We start from the raw sequence: 12,091 nt of genomic DNA, 5'->3' as shown, positions 1-12,091 counted from the left end.
TATATATATATATTAGTTAACAGTCAAAAAAAGACTAACCCCACGAAAACTGGGCAAAATATTTCTCCTTGCTAGCCTACACCCACCGCTCAGGGCTTATAGCTTGTGGAGCATATGGAATCGGCTTAAAAATGTCTGAACAGATCGACTGTTAGACAGACTCAAGAGAGTCGGTCTAGTGAGGTGATATCCAGAGCTTCAACAATATATGAACGTTCAGTCTTCTAGCCGTAAACACAAAAGCAGCTTGTATTCTCTACATTCGACCTACTATTTAAGTTTAAGAAGCCCCATATTCTTGTACAACAGTAGCACTGCTAGTTTCTCAGTAAGAAGCTGGAAAAAATCTACTTGACTGATAGGATCTTGCAGATAGAATTCTTTACGAATACACAGAAATTATCTAGACAAATCACAAGCTGTTTGAGTGGTTGCCCTAATAGTATACCCCTTATGATGATCACTAGTTTAACTGTCATTGACCACGTCCGACTAAACCTGTAGAAACAACCAAACCGCTTGGCCTCGGTTTCTGGTCAGGTGCTCATCCAACCAATTTATGCTCAATTGTAGAGTATGGAGGACAAGGTTAGTAGCGCGGAAACCGTTGGTCAGATTTTTAACATAGACAAGCCTCTTCTGTTGTAACCTCTAGTATTGGTAACGGTGTTGGACTTTAGCTGAAATAAAGGACGGAAGAGCTGTTTGGCTGGGAAGGTCTATTGTCTAAGAAAAAGAGCTTGACGAAATGCGAAGGCCAAACAAATACCGTAAGGGGAGCAAACGGCCATATACTGCAAGAAATCGCCAGATCTGAACACTAAATGCTCGACGCCAGACGGGTCGAGGCGATGTTCGTTGTACAGTGATGGACATAAATGCGATGGCGGCGAAGCCGCTAAAAAGTTTTAGCGACAAAGCGCATGCGCAGAAGCGATGGCCGGCCAGGAGACCGCACAGCTAAAAGGTTACGCCGTTATAACACGCAAATTATGGGTGCAGCCGCACGAATGACGTGCGCATGCCACGTGGACGCACAATACGTGATAGCGATGGACGGATCTCTTACGTTATATATAAAAACTGGCATGTGGCAGACATTAGTTATCTAACAAGAGTTGTGTCGATCTAATTGTATAATACACTATATGCATTTAGGGGATAGGTAAGAGTATAGACCCTCAGATGCTCTTGGCCGATTCCATCAGGCGTGGTACATCTCACAATAAAGTTTTAAGTCCCATTAAAACTTCTAACTTTTTGTAACAAAGGATAAAATCAGTAAAGGTAAAGGAGTTATGCGCTGAGTTGGCTTCTTATGTTTACAAACTGAATAAGGACTACGTAACCGAGTCCTAATTTGGTGCTGCAAACGTAAGGACAATGAACTTCTGTCCACGATTTGTGCTCTATTGCTGGATTCATTCATACTATCGAAAGCATGCACGTGCAGTTGAAGATAGCCGAAAGAAAATAATGCCCGAGTATTGCTAAGCATTTGTCTTCAGTTAGATTGCACTAACTATGTTCATTATCAATATTAAGAATTTGTCGTTTGCTGACAGCTACTGAGCATAATATAGTGCAGTCTGGTTCACGTAACGGTAGGCACGAGAAACGTATTTAAAAAAAGAGGCCACTACTAAAATCTCTAATGCAGCAACGATATTTTTACGTATGTAGTTATGAAGTTGGTTGTCATCATCTATTTACCTACGTACTTTATGTCCGAAGTCCGAGGGTATTTATAAATATTGTAAACTAATAACAATAGAAACACTTTGGAGCTTCAAATGGAGATGTTACTGTTACTAGTGAAAAACTCGGGGGAACTACTGGAGCGCTCCACCATTTCCGAAAAGTAACTTGTGACTTCGGCGTCTTCATGCTGTTCAATACTGCTCGTTTCCACAAAGGAAGAAAGAGAACTTTGATCTGTTCTAATCGAATCGTCAAGTTCTATTGCTCGTTGCTGGTCTCGCTTGTACATCTGCTGATTCGGCTGCTTTCGTTGTTGTCTGTGATGTTTATTCTTGAAATTTTCTAGTTTGTTGCTTTCGATTAACGAGATGCTACGTAGCTCTTGCCATTTTCGCCATCTTGAGCCAAATTGCCCCCACTTGTCTCCTCCACAAATATCATCTTGTGCATTCCGGAGCCGGTCGAATAAATTACGGTGTGATTTGACCCTGCCAGTAATTGCACCGGTGTCATATATTTGACGGGTCAACAAGCGATTCTTCGTCATCTGGTTTTGTGCTACTGCATTATGATCGTCCTTGTTAGGCCATATCGGCCACCTGTGGTGACGCTTACTTGAAATCTCCTTAGCCCGATCCTCCTTGCCCTTGTCCTTCTCAGTGTGGTAAATTTTCGATCGAAGAGTTTCGACGTTTTTCTGATTGCCATAGAAATCCGGTCGCCGACCACTGAAGTCGCGAATATCTTTTTGAGCGCCTGAAAATAGATAGTCCTACAATGTTAGCTCTCCTAACATTTTGTTTATAGATTTCAAGTCACTCAAAGCTGGAGCATAAGGATATAAATGATTACCAGTTGAGCTTTGTTTTCTTATACGTTCTCAATACTTAGAAGGTTTGATAGCATTCTTAATCGATGAGAGCTACGCCTTAATGGCGGCATCATAGAAATCCATGAAAATTTTTAGATCACTTGGCAAGCTGCATTATGCGGCTGTATACCGACGTTGTAAAAATAGCTATTAGTTTACGGCAGAGACTTACATTTCTTTAAAACTTGAATTTGAAGAAATACTACCGAATCTATCCATTATTTACTCCGAAAAAGTGTATGCTTACCGTATGTCATAATCAGTAGATCGATGATCGCCTTTTGGTTGAACATGTAGGCTATGTGCAGTGGTGTTTGCCCCTAAATACAAACGAATATCATGATGTACCATACTGCATAGCAGTTTCCTACTGACTGAGCAACGGATCATTTCCGAATGAGTGATTACACGGTTCATAGAAAATAGTTCACAACAGGATTACTTGTAGTGCTTTTCCTTCATAATTTTCAAACTGGGGGATGTATTATTATTTAAGGTAAAGATCAGAACACCCATGGAGTAACGATTTTCTTTTCCTGCCTATTACGGTCCGTTACTATTTATTATTGAAGTCGGTACTCACAGCCCCGCGTGTTCGGATGTTAGGATCAACGTTGTAGGTCCCTGCAATGAGTTTAACAATATCACAATTGCCATACTTAGCTGCCCAGTGAAGTGCATTATAACCAAGTACGTAGTCAATGGCTCTTGCAAGTGAAGAATCTTCCTGGAGCATTTTCTGCATCGCTTGGTAGTCACATGTCATTGCCTTTCGGCAGAACTCGCGCCGTAGAGGATCCAGGGTGGATACCGAGCATTTGTCGTCGGCATCGTGATTCGACTGTTCGATGTTTGTAAAGACTGACGTTAGATACAGTGGTTATTATCATATTAGAAAATAGCTTACTCTATGAACTAGGTAGCGGTATCAGGAATGTCTTACGCGTGCTAATCCTTTCTGGACATTGTAGGCCAAATGAGACTTACGTTTCGTGAGCTCAGAGCTCTCCTTGACCCACTTGCGCCACTTCCAGCATCTTTTTGCATTTGAGCCGACCGGAGTAGCATTTGATGAGGTTGGGGTGCTGGAGCAGTTAAATTTCCTTCGGAGGTCATCTTGAGCATCTGAACTTTCTCTTTCACCGTTCCTGGACTTACGGCGACTGACGTTTTCTCCACTAGAGTAGGACGAATCTCATCCTGGATAGATAGATAGATCGCGACCAAGTAGTGAGGATTATTAAAATCTTCATAAACGTTTCTTTTAGTTATTTTTATCAAAGAGGACGAAAAGGATGTGATTTGTTACATTAACTAATTAAATATATGTAAGTGATATACAAAATTACGACCATCATTAGTTATATTACCAAAAATCGTGAAAATAATACGTTTAGTAATTTCTAGGAATTTTTAGGACTAAAAATTATAGATGTGTTAAATATTAATCGCCCAGATCAAATATCGCAGTTAAAACATTATTATTGCCAGACCTCACGTGGCACGAGGATAATTGATTTCTGTATAGGATTCTAACGGCTATCGGTTCCTTACGCGGTTAAACGTTCTACTATATATCCTGTTTTCCCATGTATGTCATTTGCTCTATTAACGTGTGTCTGCAGAGCACAACAAAACTCTTTAGATTATGGGTGAATGTGTAGATACGTTTTTAAAGTACGCCAATGCCTTTTCGACTAAGAAAGAACTTGCTGAATGCACGCGCTTACTGGCACGGGTCTTCATCGACAGAGCATACAAAAGCGTGAACTTCGCAGACTGAGTCTATTCGTAAGAGGAAAGGAACAAAACTTGACGTTCTGAACGAGTCGGCTTGCCACTGTCTGATGCTCTCTGCTACGACCTGTGATTACGCTAGTAGCCTATATCTATATATATATATATAAACCTAATTTATATTACACATCTAGTGGTATCTTCGGAGCTCTATTCTTTTATCGGCACACATTTAAGCTCCCTCAATTTTTTTCTCCATGTTTATTCTATCTATCGTTATTTAACAAAAAAAAATGCTTCCTTGGAAATTCCCAAAAAGGCAAAATCATTCCTTAATTTTTAGAGAAAGTGACGTTAGGGGGTTCACTTATTGTTGAGTTTATCATTGTTAGTATACAATTCTGTTCATATAACTCATGCTTGTAGTCCAGATCAACGTGTTTTGTCAACACAAGCCATGCAGCACCTGAAAATCTATTGCTGACCATAAACTTGTTTCGTACGCCACGCACAGTCAGTTTTTGTTTGGGCAACGTTAGAGTATTGTTTTACGATTTCCATCAATAATTCGAATAAGCGGATGAAAATACACACATGTACCCTTTTGTGATAGGTACCTATGGTATAAATATGCAATAGCTGTTTGAATTCAAACAAATGGCGGAGTCGCTCTTAAACTTTCAATCAAACGACTTGTGTTTGCAGAGTCATTGCATAACAGTATGATACAGATCGCAGGAAAATCAATTTCACATCGGCACTATCACGATAACGGCCTTACGACACGTGCATTCAATTTTAGCTGAAATTAATAATAAAAATGAGACGCTTAAACGTACTGTTACTAAATCAAATTATATTCGATCAACACCTTCTGTCTGGGCCGAACTAAAGTGAATAAGATCAAGTGGATTAGATTAGTAGGAGCGAAGTTAAAATGAAACGAGAAGGCGCCTGAGGGTAGGCAATAGACGTGTTTAGGTAACCAGAAGAATTTACTGGGACGAGTTGAAAAAATCATTGCTTGGCTTTAACAGGCGGAACAATGGCGCCGTTCTCCTTAGCTATTTTTACCTCACTGGAAGAATCAATGCGCTTACTAGAGCGCCAATTAGAATTATTCTACTCGACGATATATGCAACAACGACGCTTGTTGCTTGCTCCGCTACGTGCAGCATATCATGACGGTACTAGTGTATCACTTCATAACGTCAACAGGGTTCTCTCCAAAAAATGACAGCAAAAGGTTTGGCCGACTCTATTTTAACTAATCGGGACGTTTCTAAACCATTTACCCATTCAACAAAACTGATACTCAGTAGGCGCATGGTAGACGGAAACGAACGCTGCCATACGGACAGAAAGGCACACCAGCATAAACCACCGATGGCATAAGCGGCGCCTTCATGCACTGTGGATACTGTAAAAACACGTGGCTACTATTCGAGCTATAGGACATTCGGTGACATCAACTGGCCTGCGGCATAGGGCAGCGCAGGACAGGACACACAACCACAACGTTCCTCACAATCAACACAGTTTATAAGGAGGCCGATAAAAACAATCGTACGCTTGCTTCTGATATTACTATTAGCACGTGTATCACACCAAGGAAAAGCTATGGTCTCCTTTACTTTGCTTAGTAAGCGTGTACATATACTTAGGCCATGTACAGTTTTAGGTATATTCAGAACCGCAACTGTAGAAAATTTGATCAATCAAAGAGAGTCGCACTCGTCACAATATAAACAGATATTTCTAAGAATTCCAGATCAATTCAAGACGGGCTGTTCAGCCACCATTTGAACTCTGGTCGGCTATCATCTGAACACCGTTGATTTGAGTACTGTTGAATGACATAGACATCTAGGTGTACTAACAACAGTAAATATCAGTATTTTACGTTACCTTAACCCAAACAAAGTTGTATCTCGTAATAGTGCCCATTGCTTTGTACTGTTTATCTATGCCTGCACCATTTAACCAAATTAATTACATGTACAATGCGTCATTACCTAAGGGTGAGCGGGAAGGAGCCTGCGTGTCTTGAAAATGTAATATCTGAATCGGTCACTGCTGGGTATTGCTTGATACCGTGGTACACTTCACATTCAAGCTTAAAATGGGCCTATCAAACTTTGTTATTGTTTTGAAATTTCGTATATTTGTATTTGCGGTAGTGCGGGCGTGATTGTCAAACCACGAAAACATAGAGTCATACGACCACGAAAGATTGTCGTATAAGACACTTATACGATGCGATCCAGCATGTTCATAAACATATACTAAATATTACAAGCACTTGTATAAAGACAGTCATAATCGAATGGTTGTTCGAACTCTTGCTTTCTGGGATAAATTGAAATCTACCTTATATGTACCTTTGCACTTTTTGCATAGATTTTGCTTATGGAGGAAGCTGTTGGTTGTTTCTGTTGCTAGTTTCACAAGTTTCTTATTCACTTGTATCTTGACAAAATCTTAAATTGTAGCAAACGGAGTTTGTAGTCCTTGGATGAGAATTATTTCATCGCACTGGTAGTAAAATAGTTTACACTGACATAATAAAAAAGATCGTAAACCTTGTCTTTTTTGCCACTTTGACTACTTTTAAGAGGCCGTTTACTGAGTCGAATAAAGGAATACAGTTGCAACGAACACACGTTGACTGAGGATTGTAAATATGGTGAGATTACAAATTTGCAATCCCATAAAACGAAGTAATTTTATTCCTAGACCTTTGTTCTTCCCGTTTAGACACCTGCGGTTAATGGTTACAACTCTGGTTTACATGAAACACACCAGTCCGGTAATTTAATTGACGCCTGACGTAGTGCTTTGCAATTATTGCTCATGGATCCAAGGCAAATTCACAAAATGCCAAGATGCGCGCTCATTTTAATTAATTTTTTTTATTGTCAATAGATATCGCAGGTACCTCATTTCCATGTAGCGTATTAACACCGTGCAACGCATCTGCTACTGGTAGCACTAAAACCTACAAGCTCCAGACATCAGTTACAATTTTCTTTCAACCATTATGCCATTGTGCTCACCACTCATACGTTCTGAACTTGCAGAGATCAAACCAAATTACAAGTTCTATTAGTGAATGGCCAAGAATTGATACTTACTGTCCAGTACACTGATGTAATCAATAGTTGGCCATATTTCAGGAGAGGATCCCCTGTTGTAGCGTAACTCCGCCGAGCACTGCCAAATTAACGCTCTTTCTCGTTAGTGAAATACAGTTCCAGTAGTTCCACTCAACGTTGCATAATGACCTATTTGGTATACTATTTATAGTTTGCATCGTGTATTCACTTTAGCAAATGCTGTCTGTCAAAGGAATTACGATTCCAACTTTGTTCCAATGCTGCTCGAAAGCTACGTCGTTACTTGATCAATCTTATCACTAGGTGCGTGGAGGAGTCGCTTCTTTTCAGTGTCAAAATCATAAATCCAATGCCATCTGCCCGTTGTTTTCTTCCAAGTTCGTTCCGGTTGGAGTTGGCCCAGAGGTCAACTCAGTCTATCCATTAACCATTATCTCTCATGCACCTGAACTAAAATTCTGCTCCGGATATCATATTAGATATTGAACGGCACTTTTCCTTCTAGTCTCTCCATCTAATATACTATCCATGCAGAGTCATGCTGCCGTCACATCAACCGACCGACCGAACGAAGTATTCTGGAGAGAATGTTTGTTTAAAGCCTATTCGTGTGTTGCACTGGATCCGACACAATTGACACCGTGTGGCTGACTACACTTCATCTCACACTATGTCCACATTAAAGACACGGAGACCCGCCTTTGCACGCCGATTGGGCGATCATTTAGAACAGCTGATACTGGAACTGCGGAAGCTGTTAGAGTCACTAGGCAGCAGCAGTAGTAGCAGTAGAAGTTGGATGGAAATCTCATTGTTGGATCCATTACCACCACTTGTGTAAATCTGATTCCGGTCGAGTTGGCGATATCGATATCCGCACGCTGGGTAGCGAAAGGTCAGAAACATTTTGCAGAGTTGATGTCGCCAGAGTTGGCGGTTCCAGTAGCATAAGCAGTTTAACATACATGATAGCAGAAAGTTTGAACATTCAGCTATTTCAGGTCATCTAGCCAAGACAGTATATTACTTCTGTATAAAAGGTCTTATTCGTGATTAGTAAACAGATCGATGTTGACGGCTGTACCGATGTTCACGTGGGCTTTAGACGATGCAAATAAATGATTGTGGAATTCACTCGTAGAAGACTCCGGTAACAGCTAGAGGCTTCGCCAGTAAAGAAAACTTAAGCGGCTTTGCACAAACACAGAAATATAGTACCATAGAAGACATCAGTCTTACTATATGTAGAATGAGGCGATAATAGAAACACCTAGACTTCAAAGATGCAAATATGAATAAGGATCGTTCGGCAATAACTATAATAAGGGAAAATCTAAAGACTTCCAATTCGGCTGACAGCGGTGCTTCCTTTTTTCAGTTTACGTCGAGGTGATGGCACGCCAGTGGGAAGCCACACGATAACACAACCTCCATAGCGAAAACGGATATATTTGTTGCCATTCACCTGATGCCCTAATCCTCTTTCTAGCCGTGCCGGTCACCTAAACTGGAATTTTCAATGACAAAAAAAAGTACAGACTCCTAATCGGCAGATGCGAGTATTTCTTTCGAATTAAAAAAGAAAATTACGATAGGAGGAGGATCACCCAGTAAAAAATGCACTATCCAAGCACACAGACGATTCTAATTGTACGAATACATTAGTAATTGTTTTTAGCTGTTGTTCCTGCTTATAAACGCTTAGTTGTAATGTAGTGTCAAAACGAATAAACAAGACAAACATGAAAGCCTTAACCGATAACATTTCTAACCGTTGATAGAACACAGAAATTTGTTTTCACGCAAACGAAAATAAATTAACAAATTACGAATTCTATTGAACAGACTTCGGCTAGTCCGAAGTGAATTTTAAGGTATTGCAAATGCGACGATGATGAATATCAACGCACAGTCCTTTACCACAGCAGGCCCTGTTTATCGTAACAATTATCAAACAACGAAGTTTCAAGATAATGCCGAGACAGAAGTTGCCTTCTCAATTGAAAAAATATCAAAATAGAATGCATGGACAGATTAGACTCGCGTCGAATTTAGTCCATAATCACTATCGTATCTCGTCAGTCTATGATCAATTCGATGATTTTTTGCCGTAAGGTTAATCCATTGCAGGATGAGCAGACACTCCTAAATGGGTTGGGCTGACTCGACCTGACCTTCCGCTTTATATATCCCTGAGGGGTTAAGCCAATAAGCAACAGACACGTATTTGTATTTTGCTCATATCGGCAAGAGTGTTCCATACTTTGCAACGATCCGGGTTACATTAGACGTACCTTAATTATAACTGATTTTGCTTCATCCGTTTATTGACGAGTAATTTTCATAGAATAGGACTTCCGACCAGGGAGGTCTTCCAAGTTGTTACTTACTTGTTAGAAACTTGGAAGGCTAACTAACCTATAAGGTAAATACTTCGAAGTAGATCCTAAATTTCTCTTTACAGAGCCCGGTTATCACCCTAGTAATGTACTCTTATCAATTTTAGATCGACTGAGTCACCATTCCCGAAAAACAATGGCTCCAACAGAAACAAATATAATTTTATGACCTACCAGAGCTTCATCGCGCATTTTATTGGGTGACAGTCTAAATCATTCATTTTAAAACTTATTCTGAGCAGATTCATTCATTGTAACAGAACTGGAAAAAGGCAATTGAGATCGTACAATAATGTCGCGGAGCACCGTGGGTTTGTTGGTGTTAATTTGATCCAGTTGAAGTCTATGTGCTTAGCTTGTATTTTTTTTCACGGCACGATTTGAAAATTAGGATATCTTCAGGAAAACTGACATTGTTAACATGTGAGTGCCCACGAGATTCTTAGAAAATCTCTGTTATAGCATTTAAACAGTAAGAGTATACAACAACAGAGACACGAGGAGCCACATATAATACACAGGGACTGCAACATGACATTGCACATTTCAGCAAATTCAGACAGTTGATAAATTAAATAAACGGTCAACCTATTCAATTGTTTTCAGAAGCAATAGATGCCTCGTTGAGTGACCTATATGGTTTTCTTCTGTAAATTCGCATTGCAAACATTTTACTTAGCAAACCTTATATACCCTCGTATAACTATTTACGTTAAATTTAAAACAATAACATAGACAAGTTGTATGTAAATAATAAGCTTGGCGTATACACGCACCACGAGCCACATGCTTGACTAACATCGAGCATGATAATTATTTCTATAATAATGTAGCGCGTAATATTATTCAAAACAGGTTTCGCTGTTCATCGTATCTTACTCATATACTGTTTAATCTTTACGACTAATCCCAACTCGGTAATTTTTTTCGTCAGGGAAGAACAGATCCACCGCGAGCAAAGTACGTTTTATTAGTAAGCACATTTTCTATTAAGTGCTAACCATATCGATATATGCGTACTGTTTTGCTAAATTTAGCCCTCCGTTACATATCGTCCACTGAACGTGCGCCAATCATAGTTATCATAGCCACTTGCATAATTGTCAAAATATGTCACTAGAGACTGCCTCGACATACTTACATCCATTATATATATAGAATTCATTCATTCATTATAACTGGTCTCGACCCTTACTCTAACTCCAAGCGGTCTCACTGCTATTTCCCCTGTTGCTACTTCCAGCTTTACTTCGCGTGCTCTAATTTCTGACGCAAGGGTAGTAGGTTCGCTGACATATGATATATGGCCCTTGTGAACTGAATATTCTCAATTAAGCGGGTCAGTATTATCGAGCATCGCGTCATAGAACTGCTAAAAACAATAAAAACTTCCAAAGACCTATATGACATCCTTCAACGAAGGAACGATTCAGGCGATTGTGTCACAGTGAACGGGCACTTCTACTTGTTTGCACGACAAACATATTACTCTATATGGAAAGAAAGAAAGGACGGTGTTCGTAGGACCAAAAAGAGCGTAAAATACAGCTTTGGGCAATGTTCTATAATAGACTTTAAACTTTTCAAGCACGTCTTAATTGAAACAATTGTAAGTACAAGTGTTCTCTTATTTTATCACAGCATGACTGATTTCTGAGCCAGCTTATCCGCTTTCAGCCCCCTCCCCAATGGCGACTGTCGTAGGTCATTTGACTAAGTTTAGCGGTCATCTCCATCTAGGGCCCCTGTAAGCGCGATCGTGAATAATTGTGGTCGCCTTGATTACGCTAGAAAACAGTGAGAAAATTGTGGCAAATTAAAATGGACCGTTATATAGGTAATCTGAGTTTAGATTACGATTTCATAGTCGTCATAGGTTCATAAGTGGCAACGGTATATAATCTGTGTTACGTGTGTGATGTTTTTTTTTGTTTCTTGCCTTTCTTTTTCTCACCTATATGCAGTCACTCCCTAAAGAACATATTTTATCAATCGTTAATAACAGCGTGGAGATTTGGCTTTGTTTTGGGCGGTGCTTCCATACTGTCATTATAATTATAAAGGTATATAGTTACAAAAAGCTTCTTTGTAAGATAAGACCAAGGGAATGTATAATTAATATATGGCAACAAGCGGAAAACTGCGGGAATCTGTTTTAGGGCCTGATGATGACCTGATAGATTAGAACAGATAGATTGAATATTAGATTTAGGCCCTGTGATCTAGATGCAATCAGCTAAATTGTCTAGTGTTCTAGAAACTTATC

At 39.7% G+C, this 12,091-nt stretch overlaps 1 protein-coding gene and 2 long non-coding RNA genes across 5 annotated transcripts in view; 2 read left to right on the top strand and 1 right to left on the bottom strand.

Moving 5' to 3' along the window:
• Positions 1–1,485: 1,485 nt before the first annotated feature.
• sowah (ankyrin repeat domain family member sosondowah) overlaps positions 1,486–12,091 on the bottom strand; it is a 21,303-nt gene continuing 10,697 nt past the window's right edge. For both annotated transcript variants that reach the window (XM_022791744.2, XM_086982474.1), the window contains exons 6-9: positions 3,560–3,772; positions 3,156–3,413; positions 2,820–2,892; positions 1,486–2,457 (exon numbers count right to left, since the gene is read on the bottom strand). In XM_022791744.2, coding sequence (XP_022647479.1) covers positions 1,790–2,457; positions 2,820–2,892; positions 3,156–3,413; positions 3,560–3,772 — 1,212 coding nt within the window. In that variant the 3' untranslated portion in view covers positions 1,486–1,789. The remainder of the gene's footprint in view (positions 2,458–2,819; positions 2,893–3,155; positions 3,414–3,559; positions 3,773–12,091) is intronic.
• Positions 7,248–10,003, top strand: LOC147759062 (uncharacterized). Its single transcript, XR_015322957.1, has 2 exons — positions 7,248–8,321; positions 8,805–10,003. It is a non-coding gene; the product is annotated as an uncharacterized LOC147759062 (long non-coding RNA).
• Positions 11,121–12,091, top strand: part of LOC111244545 (uncharacterized) — a 20,997-nt gene continuing 20,026 nt past the window's right edge. For both annotated transcript variants that reach the window (XR_015322989.1, XR_015322979.1), the window contains exon 1: positions 11,121–11,434. This is a non-coding gene — a long non-coding RNA (uncharacterized LOC111244545). The remainder of the gene's footprint in view (positions 11,435–12,091) is intronic.

The sequence above is a fragment of the Varroa destructor genome, unplaced genomic scaffold, assembly GCF_002443255.2.
Source record: "Varroa destructor unplaced genomic scaffold, Vdes_3.0 BEIS01000001.1, whole genome shotgun sequence".
NCBI lineage: Eukaryota > Metazoa > Arthropoda > Arachnida > Mesostigmata > Varroidae > Varroa > Varroa destructor.
Note: the sequence above shows the minus strand (reverse complement) of the source record. Positions and strands in the feature narration are given on the sequence as shown.